This window comes from Amblyomma maculatum, chromosome 1 (genome assembly GCF_055883805.1).
Source record: "Amblyomma maculatum isolate TAMU_Amacu chromosome 1, ASM5588380v1, whole genome shotgun sequence".
Lineage (NCBI taxonomy): Eukaryota > Metazoa > Arthropoda > Arachnida > Ixodida > Ixodidae > Amblyomma > Amblyomma maculatum.
The window spans coordinates 134,565,639-134,587,183 of record NC_139344.1 but is presented as its reverse complement, the minus strand read 5'-3'; the positions used below and the strand labels follow the sequence as shown (position 1 = coordinate 134,587,183).

At 42.5% G+C, this 21,545-nt stretch overlaps 1 protein-coding gene across 1 annotated transcript; it reads left to right on the top strand.

Moving 5' to 3' along the window:
* Positions 1-6,944: 6,944 nt before the first annotated feature.
* On the top strand, positions 6,945-9,205 carry dup (chromatin licensing and DNA replication factor double parked). The gene has a single exon (XM_084589028.1). The coding sequence runs from the start codon at positions 7,076-7,078 to the stop codon at positions 8,726-8,728; it is 1,653 nt and encodes a 550-aa protein (XP_084445154.1). The 5' UTR covers positions 6,945-7,075; the 3' UTR covers positions 8,729-9,205.
* The last annotated feature ends 12,340 nt before the right edge of the window (positions 9,206-21,545 follow it).

Below are 21,545 nucleotides of genomic sequence, written 5' to 3'. Positions count from 1 at the left end.
CAACAGGTACCTGAAAATCTTTGCCGCCCAGGTTTTCTAATTAATTTGCTTCAACCGTTCTTCATAGTGCACCTTACCTTTCTCCTCCTGCTCTTCGAACGTCGACCATACCGTACCTTGAACTGCCTCATTAGTGATTGCTCCATGTGCCCTCAAAGCAAGTCTGCCGACTACCCTCTGCTTTATTTTAAGCGCCGAAGTTGTGGCAGACCCCAATTAAGCACAAAACAGCGTTTGAAAACGTCAAGACTGGTACCATATATTGCGCCTTTCCAGGTTCCTCGAATAACTTCATATTTGTTAACATCCCCAGAACTCGCGATTATTCATGACGCAGCGTTTCTTCTTCCTTTCTTTACAATTTCGTCTCTGTAGTCCGTGCCACAGTTTATCCAAATACCAAGGTACTTGTGCACATTAACTCTAGGTAACTGTAAGTTTTGTAACGGGATTGTGCCTGGCTCATCATTAAAAATGTCTCCTGATTTTTCTGGGGTAGATCTTAACCCCAGAACATCTACATCTCTTCCACAACACAATACCGAGCAGTGGATGGAAATGAACAATAACAAAAAAAGAAAGGCACTACACATCAAGAAGAAAAAGAACGAGAGATAGGTAGTTACGAGCATCGCAAAGTACCATTAAGAAACCTACTAAGTTAGCTAATTACCTCCAAAGCCTTGAGGAATGATGCGTGGTGTAAGGTATGGTAGCCATATCTGCTGGCAAACTGTTCTATATATAAACAGAATTGTGCGTGCATATGTGGTTGATTTTAAATGGATGGTCTACACGAGAATTAGATATGTGTTTGTGTGTGTATGTTGGCGGGTGGGGGACAGGGCAAAGAAACGTTTCTCAAAAGTATGATGAACCATAGTGTGCATGAAATATAGGCGGACATTTCGTCGCCTAGTTTTAAGGGGCAATAAGTTATATCGTTGTTTTGCTTATATGCGAGGTAGGAATCAGTTCAGTTCAGTCGTTCAGTCGTGTCCGACTCTTCGTGACCCTATGGACCATGTCACGCCACGCTTTCCGGTCTCTCACTATCTTCCTAACATCACATTACTTCATCTGCAGTGCCTCGAGGAATAATCGCTGCAAGGATTTAATGGAGTTTGCTAAGCTTGATTAGGGTGCCAAATTATAGTGCAATATAGCCAAATGATGGATGCATATTCAAGCTGACCTGACAAGTGTTGCATAAGCTAGGAGTATCGTATGTTCATTAGCTTGATACAGGATGCGCTTCAGTAAACCTAATGGTTTAGCGTCCTTGTTAATAATATGCTAAATGAATGTGAGTATTCCAAATAAGGTCAGGATAAATGTACTCCTAGATATCCTCCGGAAGCGCTCCTAAAATTTTTGGAGGCCCCCGCCATCATGCCCGCCATATTAATTATCGCTATGGTACAGTGAACTAGAATATTCTAGTTCACTGTAGCTATGGTAGCGTGTAGCGTTGCATAGCAGCTGCGTTCGATTGAGCTGTGGTTCTCTGCACCGCGCCGGCACTGGTTCACGGTGTGCTGCTACAAAGTGCTCGATTAATAGCGCCTCCTGCACCACCATCCGCGATTGGTTTTGGTGCAGTCGTGGTACCGCCATGGTGCCGCTCTGGTGCAAAGAACCGCGGCACCCGACGAGGTGGAGGTGCAGAAAAGTTGAGGCCCACTGTCCACCCTCCGGTCGAAAATATTTTCTTCCCCGGTGACGGTGAGACTTCGCCCCTAGAACGCAAGGCCGCTAAATGTTTTTGAAAAGAGTAACTAATAACGCAGTTACAGCCACCGCAATCACCCGATTCTGTCATGCTTCTCTCCTTCCGTTCCCTCGCAAAGGTTTTTCACTCTCCTGCCCGAGGTCGTCTAGTCTCCGCAAGACAAATTCCCCTTCCTCCTCCGCGTTTGGCGGGAGGTGGGGCGTGACACTCCGCGAGCGCGAAAAAAAAAAGAAAAAAAAAGGAAAAAAAAAAAAAAACCGGCCGAGAGAGCGCGCGCCGCTGGATTCAGTCTGGTCGTGGCGAGGGAAAAGCGCGCAGCGAGCGGTAGACACCCATCATTCTCCCGTCCGTCAGCGAGACGGACCAATGGAGGTCGTTCGCGGTACGTACGTCATTAATATTCTAGTTCACTGTACTATAGTGAACTAGAATACTATAGTCATTACTGTGGCCTGTCGGGCCAGCGCAGGAAACGGGGAAGCTGGCTTCCCAAAGGAGAGCATGAAAGAGCTTTGAATTGTATTTTGCGGCGCGCGTGTCACTGTAGCATTTCGCACAGACTATCTCCGGTACCTGATTGAAACACTGGGCTCCTTAGCTTAAAAGGGCCTTCCCTGGACAGTGGCCCTTTAACGGCGCTAGCAGACGACGCGCGTTGCCGATGAGATGCTTTCCCGGATCTGGCGTCATTCTCCGAGAAATTGGCGAGTTCCTCTAACGTATTTCGTGACAACCTGAATAGCCTCCTGAGTTCAAAGCTGAATATCTAGCAACATCGCTTCAGTTGTATGGGAATTCGATTAATTTCGGTATGCCCGAACCCGTCGTCTCGGTCTGAACCGCGATGTAATAACTGTGTTGCCGCGAAGGAAAGCACAGAGTCGGGTTCCTCATCCTCACTATCTGAGGACTACAGAAACTTCTTAGAAATGACTTCGGCGATGTTGTCGTCCATGGCTCAAGGCACTAAAATAGACGCATCGCGACAACTTACACCTCGCGGCTATGCTCGCGGCCAACGGGAACGGGCGAGCAGACGACAAGACTCCAGAAATACGCAGTATACGTAAAGGGTGTTGCACAATTAGACGCGCGCTGTAGAATGCTTCTCCCAGCTAAACCGCGGAATCCTTGCAGTTCAGATTTCGCACAGAAATCGCATTTTGTCGCTAGTATTTTTTAATACTAAATTTGTTTAGGGTACTTGCCTGATTCGATCAGAAGAAGTAAAATATTCCCATCGCCTGCGGCGGCGGCGACGCCAGACGAACCGCTGCCCCAGCGATGGGACTGGTGGCGCCACCTCATGTTGCTTACAACAACTTTGTAGCAGAAAAAGAGGGGGCGAACGTTTCTGGCAGAAGGTTTGAGTTGTAAGCAGCATGAGGTGGCGCCACCAGTCCCATCGCTGGGGCAGCGGTTCGTCTGGCGTCGCCGCCGCCGCAGACGATGGGAATATTTTACTTCTTCTGATCGAATCAGGCAAGTACCCTAAACAAATTTAGTATTAAAAATACTAGCGACAAAATGCGATTTCTGTGCGAAATCTGAACTGCAAGGATTCCGCGGTTTAGCTGGGAGAAGCATTCTACAGCGCGCGTCTAATTGTGCAACACCTTGTATGTGTGGCGCTGCTGACTTCAGTAAGTCTTGTACCGCTTGTACTGCACCTCGCCGGCACCTCACTGGAACCAGAGAAACCTTTTCAGAATTGGTGCTGAAAACCAGTTCTGAATCGAACAAACCTAACCATAACCTAGCGTTACCATGGACGTAGCCAACGGACACAGCGACGTCCAAAAAGCGAGTTTCGGTTTTAGCAGTTCCGTCCACTCACCCCGCCGCCTCCTACGGCCGCGCGTGTCCGCGAAAATATATATCATGTGATTCCAGTAGGAACTACGCGCCGCGCCAGACGCTATAGTATGGATAACTGCAGTCCGGCTGTGTTTCGCTTGATAGCTACTGCTGAGCAAAATCACTTGGCGTTATAGGCATATATTAGCTTAATTCTGTGGCCATGCATAAACGCTACGAGCGTGTGCCGCCAACTTAGAGGCCTGTCCTGGGTTCGCTGGCGCCCGAGAACATGCGTTTGCGAGAGCCGGCATCTCGCGCTATAGTAGCTAGCTGTTCCCATAAACCATTTAACGATATTGATGCTTTCCAGAGCTGTAGTTCTTTCATATTCTTGAACAAGCTGAGAAAGCAGCTGTACTGGTTGGTGCGGGTGTAATGCTATTTGCTTAGCCATTTTTTTCTTGCACAGCCGCAAAACTGAATTCTGGTCGCGCTATGCAAAATCGCAGCTGCGGTGACGCCACGCCGTTTTCCGCCTATTTAAAACAAAAAGCGCACCATACACCTCCTATATTTGTAATCAGGAGGGTTCACTGGACTGTTAGTCGTTAACGAAATTTACAAAAAAAAAAAAATATAAGCGATAGCCAGACTCGATTTTGGGCGCTAGACATGATTTTTTTTTTTTTTTTTATGCCAGCGTGGGTTCCTGCACTTTAAATACCTTCCGTGATTTTGGTTTAGCATTGATGACCTTCCGTTTTGCATGCTGTTCTGCAAGGTCGGAGGTGAAATTCCCCAAAAATAGCCTCATGATTTTCTGGATAAGCAGTCTGCAACGCCATTCTGTGAGGCTCAGTTGCAATTGGTGCCCCACGAAACTTAAATGCTGTTTGCCGTAATAAAATTTCCGGCTCGTATTCTGGCACCACGCAAAATATAAAATAAAAAAATAAATAAATAAAAAATAATTCTGAGAACACTGCAGAATCTGCCTAGGAGAAATGCGAAAGCCTGAGGTTGCTGCTGCAGCACACATGCAGTACATCGCGCGCACCTTGTTACACAACCAGCGTTCCGCTGAACGCATCAAATTTCGCCGGCGTTCTATAATTGCTTTACAGGAAGGAAGTTGCTTTACAGGGAAGTTCTATAATTGCTTTATAATTGCTTGTCCCCGTTCTATCCCTGCGCTTCTTTTTTTTTTTTTTTTTTGACGGGTTACCAACGGGCCCAAACTGCCACCTTAATAGGAAGGGAAATGCGCAGTATCTGTCGTACAGGGAATCCCGCTGACGCATTTCGTGGACAGCACAGGATTACGCAATTCTCCAGTGCAGATTATACAGTGTTCTAATTGGAAATAGTGGAGACAGGATTTTTATTTTTCTGATATCAGGATGATCGACAATTGGCACATCAGCGCACAACTTTCGCGCACTGGATTTCATTCCATGAGCTATAGAAAGGCTTTCTCCTTAATAGCCAAAAACACATCGCGAAGGCGCACATGCATACACGAGGAATAAACACAACAGCAATACAGTACGTACGCGGCCGACGATAGCGTGGGGTGGGGTGCCTCAATGAGCGCGCTCACCCGCGCGCGCATCGGATGGATGGATGGATGGATGGATGGATGGATGGATGGATGGATGGATGGATGGATGGATGGATGGATGGATGGATGGATGGATGGATGGATGGATGGATGGATGGATGGATGGACGGACGGATGGACGGATGGACGGACGGATGGATGGGTGGATGGATGGATGGATGGATGGATGGATGGATGGATGGATGGATGGAATATAGGAGCGTCCCCTTTGAAACGGGGTGGTAGCAGTAGCTATCATGCTCATTTTTCTCCCTATATCTTAATTATTGATTTAGAATGGTTAACTAAACCATCATTCTGTTTATTAAATTTTATTCCTACATTACTAACATTATGTCACTTCTCTGCTTTTAAGCCATCAATCTTCCAGTCGTTTTTTGCTAGTTTCCACCGCCGGTTTATTCACCCGGCCACTGTTATCTCTAAACCCCAGAGCTTCAGGAACACTGATTGCGCCTGCACCAACTTCCGGATGGATACCATTACATTCGAGTATGATATGGTCAATTGTTTCACTGGAGTTTCCACATACAGCACATGCGTCATCTCCATTGTTAAATTTCTTTTTGTAGCTGCGTGTTCTAAGGCACCCTGATCTAGCTTCAAAAAGTAGGGCACTGCCTCTTGAGTTATCAAAGAAATCTTCCTTCCTGATCTGCATTTTCCACTTTCGGTATAATTCCACACTCTGTTTCTTTTCCATCGAATTTATCCAATTTTTACCTTCTGTGTTTTTCACCTGTTGCTTAATGCTCTTTATTTCTCCGTCCTTATTACTAGCATACTTACTAGTTAGTTTCCTAGTTCTTTTCCTCCATTGTGAGTCAACGCTTTTTAGATACAGGTATTTAAATACTTTAGCTGCCCATCTGTTACTGTCCAATTTCCTCAGGCGTTCCTCATATAATATTTTACTCTGAGCTTCCCGTGCTTCGAAAGATGCCCAGCCCATATATCTCCCTGTACCGCCTCATTTGTAGTTTTGCCGTGGGCACCTAGTGCTAATCGTCCAACGGATCTCTGATTTGTTTCTAATGTCGACTGTAAATCTGATTTTAGGCACAAAACCGCATTTCCGAAAGTAAGTCCGGGCACCATAATTCCTTTCCAAATACCCCTCAAAACCTTATACCTATTGTATCCCCACAATGCCTTATGCTTCATTATCCCGGCATTCCTTCGCCCTTTGGCCTTAAGTGATTGCTCATGCTTTCCAACGTATGCCAATCCTTCGTTTACCCATACCCCCAGATATTTATATTCTGCTACTCTAGGTATTTCAAGGCCCTGTATTTTAGGACCCTGATCAGTTGAGCCGTTGAAAATCATCAGACCCGACTTAACTGCGCTGAAACTGAAGCCTAGAGCGTCCCCTTCGTCTCCGCAGTACTTAACTAGAGTTTGCAATTCTTCCAGACTCTCAGCTAGCAGCACAATATCGCCTGCATACATCAAACCTAGACATACCTAGGCATAGACAGCCACGGCCGGTCTCGAGGGAGATCGCGCTAGCGCGCGCTCTCCCTCGAGGCCGGCCATGGACCGGCCGTGAGACACAGCCTAGGTAGCGCCACGGAGGGCAGCGGCGCTCGGGTGAACTTAACAAGCAACAACAAATCAGTTTGTGCATACTATATTTTTGCTTTTTTAATGTTATGTATTGATTTATTTTAATAAAGAACCTAAATATTTATAAAACTACGCAACCTACATGATAGAAAGAGAAAATGCAACCTAACGTAATTTGGCACATTCAATTGTTATGCTGGCCACAATGTGTTTGCTCTTTGTGTTGTTTTTATCTGCTTCCGTGTCTGTTTTCGCGCGTGACGGTAGTGTCCGCGCGTAAATGAGCGTTGCTTAGCCTTGTGGTTCCGTTTTCACTTTTTTGTTTTGGCGGGAACGTGTATTGTGAGTGCGAAATGTCGTTGATGAGACAGACTGCCCTCACGCGCTATTACAGCGCAAAGAAACAAGGTTCTGCCTTGAAGGACAAAGAAGCGGAACTGTTTGGAAACAGTGTGGGTGTTTTGCGAACGCCAAAGACGGTCACTCAGGCTTCGAAAAGTGCTACTTCAGAAACTTCTAGCTTGCCTTATAAAAGAAGACGTATCGACGCTGCTGAAAAAACGCCTGTCACCTCGAAGCAAGGTAACAGTTTGCCGAATCGACGACCTCCTACTTCTGTTCGTAAACGCCTGCTTCTTCATGAAGAAACTGAAAAGGGCGACACGCCAAGCTTTGCTGAAGAAACCACTACGGCCACATTACATACAGCAGTGCTTGAAAAGACGAAAAAAAAGCATGAAGCATCTCCGTTGAAACAAACGTCTGATGCTGTGGAACAGAAGAGCGCTGCCCTCGTGAAAAAGCTGGCAGACTCCGGCAAGCTGCAGGAACTGCAAGCTAGATTGAAGGCTATCGATGAAGCGAAGGCGGCCCTTAGCAATGCACAGACTGTTAGGAAGGCTCAATGCACGACCGCAGAGGATCCGTCTTACGTGCGGTTTCACCACCTTACGGAGCCACGGGCTCCAAGCCTGACTCTGCCGTACGGTTACAATGAACTGGCTGAAATATTCCGGTGCTGCGACACGATCGTTAGTATGTTGTTCAATAGGAAGGAAGTCTGCACATTTGACAAACTCCGGCGCTCTGTAGAGGAGATGTCAAAGAAGAGTTTCAGCAAGACGAAGCTTGGCCAAATTACAGCGGTCTACCCGGATGCCTACGTTCTTAGCCAAGAGAAGTTGCTGCAGCGTGGAGTCGCAGACAATGGATACCAACTAGTTGTAACTCCAAAGTTGCCCCCAGAAGGTGGCAAGCTGCTCACTGCAGCCCACCTCCTGCACCGGAGGAAGCGCTTTCACTCTATTTTGCTTGCTTCTGTGAAAGAACACCACAAGAAGTTTCTTCTGAGCCTGACTCCGCCAGTGAATATTTCTTCGGACATTTTAACTCGCTGGCACCCAAAGTTTCCTTTGGACAGTGTGCCTGCCATATCTCCATCTGCCCTACCAGAATCGCCACTGAAGAGGTCGTTCTCGTCAGCACAGGATGTGTTGGATAAGGTCAAGGGAAGACTTGGTGAGCGCATCGAAAAGGCACTATTGGGCCTTAGTGCAGGCCAGCAAGAATCTGTTGTCACGCCGCCACCTGCACACAACGATGAAGTGGCCAACACATGCCTGAAAGGGATCTCCGAGGACTTACTTGCTCGTATTCGTGCTAGAGAATCATTCAAGCTAGTGAAAGAGATGACACTTCCACCGGAGGATGAAAAAGAGCGGGCAGAACTGGCAAAGCTTCCAGAGTTCATCAGAATCACAAGGGCTCACTTCCTTGCTGAGCAGAAGGCAGCTGTACTAAAGGATGACCTTGTGCAGAAGATCAGAGAAAGCTTTTCATCAATTCAGGCTGTGGCCGAAGTTGAGTCCCTCATCACCCTTGCATCCAAAGTGTTTCCTGACTGGTTTAAGGTGCTAACCATAAGGAGGGGCACATTTGTCAAGATTGTAAGAGAGACCGATATTAATGGCCTCATTGCTCGTATAACAAATAAGCTGAAGCAGTAAGATGCTGAGCAATGAGCAGATACTTTTTTTGCAAGGGTATCTGTATTTTCTTTAGACTTCAATTTTTATGGTGTTCAATAAGTTTTTTAAAATCTTGACAAGAGGCATCTGTTGTTGCCATGCATGACAAGTATCGTGTTATGCATTTAAAAGTGCCCATTTTTATACCTATGCCTTGCTTTTAAGTTCATATTGCCATTTGTTTTTTTTTTATTGTAAAGCTTCGAGCCCTTATGCAAACTTTTTGTGCATATATTAATGTTTTTATTGTATACACTCCTGCATGCCACATTTTTTGGTGCTACAGTGCACTGCTACCACCTAGACTTGAAGTTCTCTTGTGCACACGCCTTCTTGGTTTTCCACCTATTTTGTGAATCCTTGCTGCAACTGTTCATGTTCGTTTTTGTCTTTTTCGTATACCTTGCTCTCATGTTCATAATTGGTTTAAGCCAAATAAAGTATACAGTTTCTTAATCCTGCATTTTCATCTATTACTGCACATCTATGCAATAATAAACATTATATTCAATTTGACCCAGGGTGCTATAAAGGTGGCTGTTTAGAGCAAATTCTTCCTCTAGGATATGTGCGGTCTTTGTCAAGAGTTTGGTGACCAAGGGATTTGCTTCCGAGCCACACCGTGGAGCTCTACATCTTTAATGTTCCAAATCTCCTTGGGGTAAGTTTCTTTTGTCCTACCCTCTCCAACGGGAGGAACTCCCATGAATGCTCGAGTACCACAACATGGCTTAGAAGCAGACCCCTTGGGCTCTTTTGACAAATACTATACAAGGTCATCGACTTACAGCCTGAACACTGCTCTAAGCCACCGGTGCTCCACAGAGTGCAGGCAGCTTGGAGCAGTGTTAAGGCTGTAAGTGAATGACAAGCACCTCGTAGGTGCCTGAGGAAGTATTGTGCAGGCTCGGTGAGAGCCATGGGCAGGTGCTCTGCATCTGTTGCATGACCCTGTGCTTTCCTCAGCCTTTAACAGCTGTATCTGGTGTGCATTACCAGACAACAAAGTTGGAATGGCCACCTACAGCACTCATCGCATCTGCGAGAGGTGCTCCGTAGAGCACAGGTAGCTTGGAGCCATATTCAAACTGGAAGTCCATGACCCTGTACTGCATTACAAACTTGGTTGGGGTTTTTTGTGTAGTGTCTACTAAAACTATTGCTGCATTTAGCTGGGTGTGCTTTTACACTTCCAGCTGCAGGTGTTGGGAAAAAAAGGCAGTATTGTCTAGATCATGGCTTATGAAAACATTAGAAAGGTGTGTAATGTGGCTGTCAGTGAAGTTAAAGGGCATTTTGTACCCAATACTGGTATTGTCCAAACACATGCTGTGCGAGCAGCTACACAAATGCCCAGAGTTTTCTTGGTGATGATGAGCATTTATTAGCTCAAAAGGAGGTCCCCTCCGCAGGGAGAGACGATCAGTCCAGGGCTTTTAAGGCTTTTGCTGTCAGCTGGGTGTGGTGCGAAAGCTGCTGCTGGCTTCCCTGTCTAGAGCTGGTCAGCACGGCCGCCCACTGCTCAGGGTTACCATTGGGGATAGCGAGCTGCTTTTACTTTTGGCCAGGTCAATAGGTCGAAGAGGCATTTACTGGGTGAGAGCATGGGATGGAACGATATGAAGGAGGCTAAGATGTTGGTAAGCATTGGTTTAGAGCTGTCTCCATGCTACCGCTTCCTCCCCAGTGAGGTGTGTACAGCCACCCAAATCTTTTTATCTTTTCCCTTTTCCGCTCCCGCGCCTTAGGGTGGATAAAACTTGTTGGAAGTTCGCAATTAAGCAAGGGCTTGGCAAGCCCTTGCTTATACTTGGACTTTTCACAGGTTAGCTACTCTATACCACTCAAAATCACAGAAAATGCGGCCGTCTCGCATGCCAGTTAAAGATTTGGACAGCTGTACTGTTGGAGCACCAGTTGCACTCTCTAATTTCCACAGAGGGACTCCTAACCAGGCGTTCAAACGAAAACAACATACAGTAATTGGTGTTGTCTTTTCACGGTGTGGTGCACGGGGGTGCATATTCTTCCTCTGCTGTAATTACGGCAGGCTGCTTGGGAGTCGGCACAGGCCTGAGACTATTGCGAGCTCAGAAGCCGCCTCTTCTGCTTTTGTAGTGGTGGTGCATACGGTGGAAGTGGTCACTTCTTGCAGTATATGAACTATGCTGGCTGTCAATGCCAATCGCAGTCAACTCGCAGAGTATTCCCAGTTTCACTTTAACTTACTCAAGCTGCTCCATATTCTTTTGACACTGTCAGTTACCACTGCCACTGCTGAGAGGTCATTTTCAACTCTGCAGCTGCTGCAGAATTATCTATGTTCTATGATGGATGAAGACTGCCTGGCCAGCTTGGCACTGCTTTATGCTCATTGAAAGAATACTGTAGAAGCTTCAGATGTAATTGATTGCCTCACAAAAGTGCCATGGTAAGGAGATTTTGTTCTCTAATAAATGTTTTCATTTTATTGTTGTATGCAAAAACTTTACTTGTGTGGCATTATTTTGAATCAACGGTCACTTCAGATATGCCAGCAGCTTATCATGAATTTCATACAATATAAATCATCATCATCATCAGCCTGATTATACCCACTGCAGGGCGAAGGCCTCTCCCATATTTCTCCACCTAACCCGGTTCTGTGCTAGCTGCATCCACTTGACCCCAGCGAACTTCTTAATCTCATCCGCCCACCTAACTTTCTGCCGCCCCCTGCTACGCTTTCCTTCCCTTGGAATCCAGTTTGTTACCCTCAGCGACCATCGGTTATCCTCTCTTCGCACTACATGTCCTGCCCATGTCCATTTCTTCTTCTTAATTTCCACTAGAATGTCGGTAACTTGAGTTATTTCTCTGACCCACTCTGCACGCTTTCTATCTCTTAATGTTACCCCTACCATTTTTCGTTCCATAGCCCTCTGGGTTGTCCTCAACTTAAGTAGAACTCTCTTAGTTAGCCTCCACGTTTCAGCCCCATAGGTGAGTACAGGCAAGATGCAACTGTTGTATACTTTCCTCTTGAGCGATACCGGTAAGCTGCTAGTCATAATCTGCGAGTGCTTGCCAAATGCGATCCATCCCAATCTTATTATTCTTTTTATTTCCTTTTCATGGTCCGGATCTGCGGTTACTACCTGTCCTAAGTAGACATATTCGCCTACTACTTCCAGTATTTCGCTACCTAATGTAAACTGCTGTTCCTTCCCGAGGCTGTTGAACATAACCTTAGTCTTCTGCATATTGATTTTCAAGCCTACCTTTCTACTTTTCCTGTCTAGGTCATCAATCATTATTTGCAGTTCATCCCCGGAGTTGCTTAGCAAGGCAATATCATCAGCAAATAGCAGATTACTGAGGTATTCTCCATCTACCCTTATCCCTAACTGCTCCCATTCCAAGTCTCTGAATACTTACTCTAAACAAGCTGTGAATAGTACTGGGGAGATTGTGTCTCCTTGCCTAACACCTTTCTTTATGGGAATTTTGTTACTTTCTTTATGCAGAACTATGGTTGCTGTGCAGCCACTATATATATCTTCCAGCACTTTCACGTACGGCTCGTCTACCCCCTGATTTCGCAATGCCTGCATCACCGCCGAGGTTTCAACTGAGTCAAATGGTTTTTTGTAATCAATGAATGCTATGTATAAGGGCTGGTTATATTCCGAGCATTTTTCTATCACCTGATTGATGGTATGGATATGATCGATAGTAGAGTACCGTTTCCGAAACCCTGCTTGATCCTTTGCTTGATTGCAGTCTAAGGTTGTCCTGATTCTATTAGTGATTACCTTAGTAAATACCTTATACGTAACAGACAGTAAGCTGATTGGTCTGTAATTTTTAAGGTCCTTAGAGTCCCCTTTCTTGTGAATGAGGATAATTTTTGCGTTCTTCCATGGTTCCGGTACCGTCGATGACACCAGGCACTGCGTATACAGGGTGGCCAGTTTTTCTAGCACGATATCCCCCCCGTCATTCAGCAAATCTGTAGTTATCTGATCCTCTCTAGCTGATTTCCCCCTTTTCATAGTTTCTAGTGCTTTCTTGACCTCGTCCTTCGTCACTGGTGGAACGTCTGACTGTTTTTCCCTACCGCCAATCTCATTACGGTCCTGACTACTTTGGCTACTGTAGAGATCTGTATAGAACTCCTCGGCTACTTTGACTATGTTGTCCATATTAGTGATGACGTTGCCCACCTTGTCCCTTATCGCATACATCTGGTTTTTGCCTATGCCCAATTTCTTCTTTACCGCTTTAAGGCTTGCCCCGTTTTTTACAGCATGCTCAATTTTGTCCATGTTATACTTCCTTATATCGGCCACCTTGCGCTTATTGATTAGCTTTGATATCTCGGCCAATTCGGTCTGGTCTGATGGATTGGAAGCTTTCATACTCTGGCGTTTCTTAATCAAATCTTTCGTCTCCTTAGACAGCTTACCGGTATCCTCTCTAACTATCCTACCGCCTACCTCTACCGCGCACTCAGTAATGATATTTCTGAAATTATTGTTCCTTGCCTCTAGGGTAATGTCACCATCCTCAGTTAGAGCTGAATACCTATTTTGTAGCGAGATCCTGAACTCTTCTGCCCTCCCCCTCACCGCTAATTCGTTGATGGGTTTCTTTCTTACTAATCTATTGCGTTCCTTCTTCAGATTTAGGCTAATTCGGGACCTCACCATCCTGTGGTCACTGCATCGCACTTTCCCGATTACCTCTACATCCTGCACAATGGCGGGGGTTGAACACATTATGAAGTCGAATTCATTTTTAGTCTCTCCGTTAGGACTTTTCGATGTACATTTCCGGTTCTTCCGTTTGCTAATATAAACAATATAAATATTGACATGCAAATCATTTTATTACTATTAGGCTCACTAGTGCACCCCCCGTTTCCCTGGCACCACTTGTCGAAGCCCACCCCAGACAAATTTTATAGCTTTACCACTGGCCCTTGAGGCAGTATGCCTAATGCCGTATTGAATATCTAAGTTGTAAAAGCTGCATAAATGGAGGTTCCTCTGTACATCTGCCTGTGATTGAAATAAGGCATATTCTAGCAAAACTAAAGTAAAGTCTTGTGCTATGCATTAATAACAATAATGCTTCATTCATTTAGCCCTTAAGCTTTAATTCTTGGGAGTGCGAAAGGCAAAGCATATAGACAAGTGTCTTTGTGACATTTTTAGGAACAACGTTTGGTGGCTATATTGGAGAATTAAAGTATGATCATAGTGCTGTCTTTAAGTGTGCTATTCTTTTATTCGTATAAACCAATTAAATGGATGTAGACATCATCGCCTTGCACTTGTATCTTAAATTCATTTGGCAGTTGTACCCATATACCGAGCATCTGCTGTTCAGCACCCAGAAGAGTAAAGGTAGTACACACACATGCAGTGCGAACAAAAGGATATCTCTCACTTAAAGAAAAATAGGATAGCTGTACAGAGTTTTACACAGACAGTTCAAAAACTTCAACTTGATACTGATAGTGGAAGGGAGCTGGCAAAAATAAGACTTCAGTATGTATCAATATTTATGGCAAAGTGTTACACTGTGTTAGTGGCTGTAGAAAAAATACTAGAGAAAAACACTGAGAACAGCCTTATATACACTATTCCATCAGTATACTTGCAGCACTAGATATTTTCCTTCTTCTCCATCTCAGGTTTTAGAAAATATGTTAGTGGTTTTTATTGAAACACTGTGAAATTGCCGAAGCAACTAATACATCTGACAACCACTGACAAGAATAAAAAATGACAGCCTGCTTCGTACTTATGCAGATCTTACACATGTGAGAGCGGGAGGTCTCAGACCCCTCTTAAATACTGGTGGGGGGGTCTGAGGCCTATCTAGACCCCCCTGACTTCAAGCTCTGGCTAGTTCCCACACAAAGAATTTCATTACCAAACTTGAAAACATCCAATGCAAGGCCATCAGATTTGTCTGCTACAGGTGCCGCTGACTTGACCTTCCCTCCGAATTTCTTAAATAGGTTGGTCTTGGCACTATTACTACCCAAGTAAAAAATACAGACCACAAATTTTTTTTTTTTCAAGTTTATTAATCACCTTTTTACTGAAGCTCTTAAAATTGATCACGACAGCTACATTTCACTTTCAACAGATAGAAACACAAGAATGCAACATTCCAAGCGTTTAGTCGAGTATCGAGCTCACAGCGATATGTTCATGCTCTCTTTTTCTCTCCTAGTGGTCCGCGAATGAAATGCTTTAGCTGATGAAGTGGTTAATTGCTCATTACTATAGGCAGACTCATTTCACAGTTGTCAAATGTTCCTTGAATGTCCTATATATGTTTCATCTGACCCATGTGCAAATATTGTGAAACGTGTCTTCAGGGTTATTGTATTGCTTCATATCCTTTTTTTCTTTTCTATTTCTTGTTCCGTTCTGCCATTTAGAATTATATAAAGTTTAGAGTAGTATGAATGATGAATATTCCTGTCTATTTCTGTTGTTTGAATTCTATGCCCCAAACCTAAACAGCCTCTGCAAGGAGGCTAGCAGTATGTAACAAATATATATATATATATATATATATATATATATATATATATATATATATATATATATATATATATATATATATATATATATATATATATATATATATAACAAAGATCACCAGCCAAAAATTATGCTGGGTGAGCCTGGGTCTCAAGCGACATAAGAAAAGAACTGTTGGAAATGTTTGAGAGTGTGGCCGTATGCGCTGTGCTAGCTCACAGGAAAGTGAGAAAGTAAGTACGCTTCTTGCATGAAGTTAGAGCAACTCTGGCTGTTTTTTGAGTTGATATTCGCATCACATTCCTTAGAGGCCCCATCTCACCTGTATAAAAAACATTTTTAAATATCAAGAACTAATTTAAATGAGCCTAAATCAGGAAACTGGATTCAAAAGTAGCCTTCGACCAACCTGTGACATCATGACAGACCAACCTATGACATCCAAGATATGGCTACAAAGCCTATCTTGTGTGCCTTGATTAGTTAAACTGGCAACTGTAAGTTACAGCTGGAGTCACCATTCACGTGAAATGACCAAAAGAAGGCTCTAACTTCTATTCTGCAGCAAACAAATATAGACGGCAGTGCATCCAGTGACGTCACTCACCCAAGGTTGCCACAAAATGAAAAATTTATAAATTCATTTATGACGCAACAAAATATTGAACCACTGCTAAATCTGGTACAATGACAAGCAAACTGAGAACGTACAGTGAAAGTTGCAGTAAATACTGAGGTTGAAAAAAACAATGGAGTTGGCCTTTAACACACTGCAAGCTGAGGAACAAATAGCAGTTCAGACAGAATAATTACAATAAAGTAAATCATAAGCTACACCTAGTAAGGTATGCTGCTGGGCTAGTTGGTGGTGGTTGTCAAGCATTATGGCGTCGCAGCGCTGGCAGACACCATAATGCTTGATACCTATAGTAAATCCTGTTTAGGAGAATGGAAATTGTGCAGAGACTGGGAATGCTTCATGAAAACGATTTTCTTCACATTGGACACACACAACTCACGCCCTCACGCATAACACTTTACCAATGAAACAAAACGTGTACACTCGTCTTCGAAGCATGTGGAAAGATGACCACATTTTAACTACTTGCTTAAGTGTTTAGCAATTACGAAGGATCAAAACATATAGCTGCACTTCACAATGACAACAAAATTCCTTTTCACCTACCTTATACTTAGAGAAAAATGTAGTTTTGGGCTTTTTATACAAAGGCATTTCAAATTATTCAATACAAATCTTCCTTTCAAAACCTATGAAAGGTATATACATGTATGGTCACTCCAGGTGGATTGTATGGCAAGGCAGACATTGTATGTAAGCTAATGATCAGATAATCAGCAAAACTAACAAACCAACTGTTCAATATTGACCTAATGGGAAAATGTTGCAAAATTGAAGGTCATCAACATAAAGGCAATTAAATTTCCTATCAGCATTAATTGTGGCTCAAAATATTGAATGTCAGAAGTATGCAAAGGAAGGCTTGTTGAGTTGGCTTTCACACATTGCACATTCATAAAATGGTGTTGATTGAATATGTTATACATCAAATACAGGTGAAATTTGTGTATTTGATGACATAGAAGTAGTTCACATATTATGAAGAAAATACCATGTGCAACGATACGATTTTTTTAATGCACAGTATGTGAAAGTCAACTCAACAGGCTTTCTCATGCATATTTTTCACATCAATATTTCGAGCCACAAAAAATTTAAAAAGGAATAATTTGGTTTCACAGTATAACATTGCCCTAGCCAATAATAAAAAATTCAGTTTGTTCATTTTAATTAATTAATAACCTGATTATTAGGCTCGATAACATACATATGTCTGCCTTACAGGACAATTAATCCACCTGAAGCGACCACACTGTGCAGGTACTCTCAAAGTTCTTGAAAAAAAAATTTGTATTGAATAAATTTGAAATGGGCTTTATGTTTTTAGTTTCCTGTCAAAAAGACATTTTTAAAGAAATAACTGCTTTGAACACTTTCTTTTTTTCATCGTAACAAGCATAGGTACATATATTTGATTGTATACGTTTGCAACATGACATACTGCTGTGTTGGGTTTTATGGCACATGAGTAACAAATGTACGTCCAACACAACACTTATGTACTGGGTGTTCCATTAAATACTTTCAAAAATTAGTTGCAGGAACAATTAACTCTCAGGTGCGGCAGACACAATTTGCTGCAAACTTCTGTAGTAACTAAAACTCACTAATTTTTGAGTCATTGCAGTTCAGTGGTTAGTTACAATTGGGAGTTCAAAGCTGTTAAGATTATGCCGTATAAGTTTTTGCAACGAAGAAAAACTGATTTTCTAAAACACTGCAGCGTGAAGAAATCAGGCGCTTTTTTCCATGCAAAACTGAAACTCGCACAAGAGGCACACAGGGAGCTTGGTACAGATGCATCAGTTGATGACGCGTTGCAGTGAATGCACAAAAATCCAAACCGCCTACCTGTCATGCACTTTACTTCACTCTGTCACTTTAAAAATAATGACCGAACAATTGGCAATGACTGGCCTCTTTGATCTTAACTGCAACAAGCTGCAATTCAAAAGAATGCACATGATGTGACACAATACTGCTTGCCGTTAAAACTGAGCACCTCACTGCACACATCATCACTGAACCACAAGTCTGTACAAATTAAGCCTCCAGCTCATCTCTTGTGCTCAGTTTCGGTTTCGTACGGAAAAAAATATTGAATCTCCTCACGCTACAAGTCCTTAGCAAATGAGTTTGCTTTGTTTCAAAAACTGATTCAGCATCCCCTCGTCCATGGCTTCGAACTGCCTAACTGTGATAATTAAACAATTAATTAATAATAATAATAATTGGTTCACAGGAAGGGGAAGGCACAGTATCTGTCACACTTGCTATGTGGACACCTGAACCGCGCCATAAGGAAAGGGATGAATATGTTTAGTTAATTACTTGTATAATTATAAGAGTTCGATAGAAATTGTCCGCTGTGGCTGAGAGCTCCTATCTACAAATATTTTTTATCTTATTGAACTCCCTATTTTCAGGAATTTTACTCCACATATGTGAAACATCACTAAGTGGGCATGAGAAAAGCCCAGACTGCAGAAATGTGAACTAGGTATATCCAATCCAACTGAAAAAAAAACAAAAAAAAAACCATGGTTTTATCAAGACTGCTGCCCAGGCTAGTTGTTTAATGGCTAAATAGCGAAAGTATGGCGTGAAAAAATGAGGACAAAGGAACATGGAAACATAGGACAGGCGGTGTCCTGTGTCTGTGTGTTCCTTCGTTGTCATTGTTTTCGTTCTGTTCTTTCACCATTTAGCCATGGCCCTATGTTGGCCAACATTGGCAGACAACCTCGTCAACCATGACCCTAGTCATGTCAATAATGTTGGGCCAAGGTTGGGTCAGGGTTGTGATTTCTTGGTTTTACATGATTGCTGACATAGAGCCGGTGCAAGAGGCTCACTTTGCAGATTACCCACCCAAGCAACTCCAAACGTTATGTAAATAGTTTCAAATGTCAGTCCGTAACATTGCCTAGATTTTGCTGATGTCACTCTTTTATCACCAAGCAACATGCATGTTATAGTTTGAGGTTTGTTTAATGCATATTATCCTTACATTGAATAATAATAATGAACAAGAATTTAACAAAATAAATGCTCTCTAATTTGTGTCAGAATTGGGAGAACACACACAATTTCTATGTGAAAAAAACTGGTGATTCTCAGATTATTCTGCAAAGCTGAAGCAAATATAGTAACATTTTAAGGCAAGAGATTGCAAGGAGCAAATGTCTGGCAGTAAACATATTTAACACAAACATTTTCATGGGAACCATGTCCAACATGTAAATTGTAAAAGAAACATTGCACCAAAGAAACACTACAAGAAAGAAGACTTAACTGCACTGCGCACACATACATAACAACTTTCCGCACATTTATGTGTCCCCTATATGAGGCCCTCATTGCAGAGCCAGTTACTCTTGGAAGTTGAGAGAAGTTATTTCAATCATTTTTAAGCTTCTGATGGCAAAAATGGAAAATAAAAGAGAGAGAGATATGATCATCTTGCTAATAACATTTATTTAAGAAGTCCACTTTGCTGGCTTTGTGCAAACATTATGCAAATGCATTACCTAAAAACATACAGACTGATTCTCAAAAAAACACCTTTCCGAGGCCCATCAATATGTTGCTTTAACACTGCGTGCATTGGATTCACAGAAAGCAGCAGGATTCAATAATGTACGTTATCAGTACATATATTAGTCTTGTGAACTTTGCAACAAATTTCAGTCCGCCTTTTGCATGTGACTTGGGGCTGGTTCAAAGTATCTGGCCAACCTCGTGGGCAGCCAACCACTGCTCTACTCTGGGCCTTGTTTGGCTGCCCAATCACTGAGTGCTGAATAATTCCCTGTCGTTTGCCAATCGTTGACTGAAAGTCCTTGGCCAACTATTAACGAGAGTACCCATATATGTAGAAACTTCAGTAGTTTGAAAAAAAAAGAACAACAAAAATTCTATCATATAAAATGTTTATTTCACATTATAATTCAGTCTTATCTTATCCATTTATTGGTGAAAATATTTTTCTCAACCCTGTGAGTGATTTTACAATATGAAGAATAGCAGGCAGATTTGCTACCTAGTATTAAAAATGTGACACTTTCAAACTAAATTCCATATTATGCACGGTGGTTGCCTTACTCTACTGCACAAAAATAATGTTTTTCTTGAAGAATTGCAATATAGTCAATGCGGTCAAATCTGAAAATGGCATCTAGAGAAGAGTATGTGGCAGATTTCTTTGGATGCACACAACACATAGAACTAAATGTAGCAAAGCAATGTTCACCCAGCAACAGTATAGAGATTCTTGGACCTGCACTACTACAGTAAGTGCAGGTTTTTGCAAAATAATTAAGCGTTTCGAGTTACATACATACACATATAAAAGCCCTCAGCCCTTATGGCTGGATAAAAGACGATGGCAGAGATTGTATAGCAGCTATAAAATGCCTGAACTGTGGCTAGAAGAAATTTATGCGTGATGACCTGGTACTATGTTCAGAGGCTTGATAAATGAGCTGTTTACACATGCAAATTAGATATCAGTTTAAGAGACTCTCTAATTTAAGGCAGTAGCCATGCACATACTGCCTGAATGGAGTACATTATTTTTTTGTACAAAACTCATTATGACAAAACTTTGTATGAAAACTCATCAGGCAATTGTCTAGTTTTTAAGGTGGTAATTTCTAAATTAAAAATTAGATCATACATGACATATTTATTCAATTGTTACCTCTAAAGGCCCTCCGGAGAAGGGTATTACATAGGGGAGGGGCGATACAGTTATATTAATAATCACAATACATTTAGGAAGAGCAAGTGCAATAGGAAACACAACTTAAACATTAGGTATATAATATGAAAAGGACATATTATAAATGTCCTTAATGATTATAGTTGACATTTATATGTCAACTATAATCTCTGGACTGTTGAGGGACGGTTAGTAACTGCATATATACCAAAGCAATTGAGCCCAGTATTGCTGCATGGAAATCTATGGTGTTTCCTGCATAACAGGCGAAAATCCTAACTGGCCCAGTTGGTTTAAGGAAGGAACACATTCCCAATTTATTCCCGTGGGGGTCCATTGTTATCCAACTGGGAACCAACAGGCCGGATAAACTGGAAATTTGTTCCTTAAACCAACTGGACCAGTTAGGATTTTTGCCTGGAATCAACTTGTATCTTTCATGTTTGATTGGCTTCTTCACTTGATACTACTCAATTACTAGATACAGTTCCCTCTTGAAAGTAATTTGTTACTATAGGATCTTCCCATATCATATCACCTTGGCAAACTTGGCATGCAAACATTTGCATATGCCTGTTAATATGTTATACATTTTAGCCAAAACTCAGTTTCAATTAGATAAATGAATGTCATTCGTTACGTTCTTATTTACAATACTGGTGTTTTAGTTGTCTCGCTTTTTATGTTCCAGAACTATACATAAATGAAATTTGAGGCTCAAGGCAACACAGGGATGCTTTTCCCTTTTACAAAGCCCAAAATTAGCTTCAAGCTAAGAAATATGCAATAAAATTGATAATACGGGTTAATAGGGATTATGATCAAGTGGATGCTTGAGCGCACTGTGCCATACTTTCGCGAGTTTATATATACGAAGTGTCTAAAGGT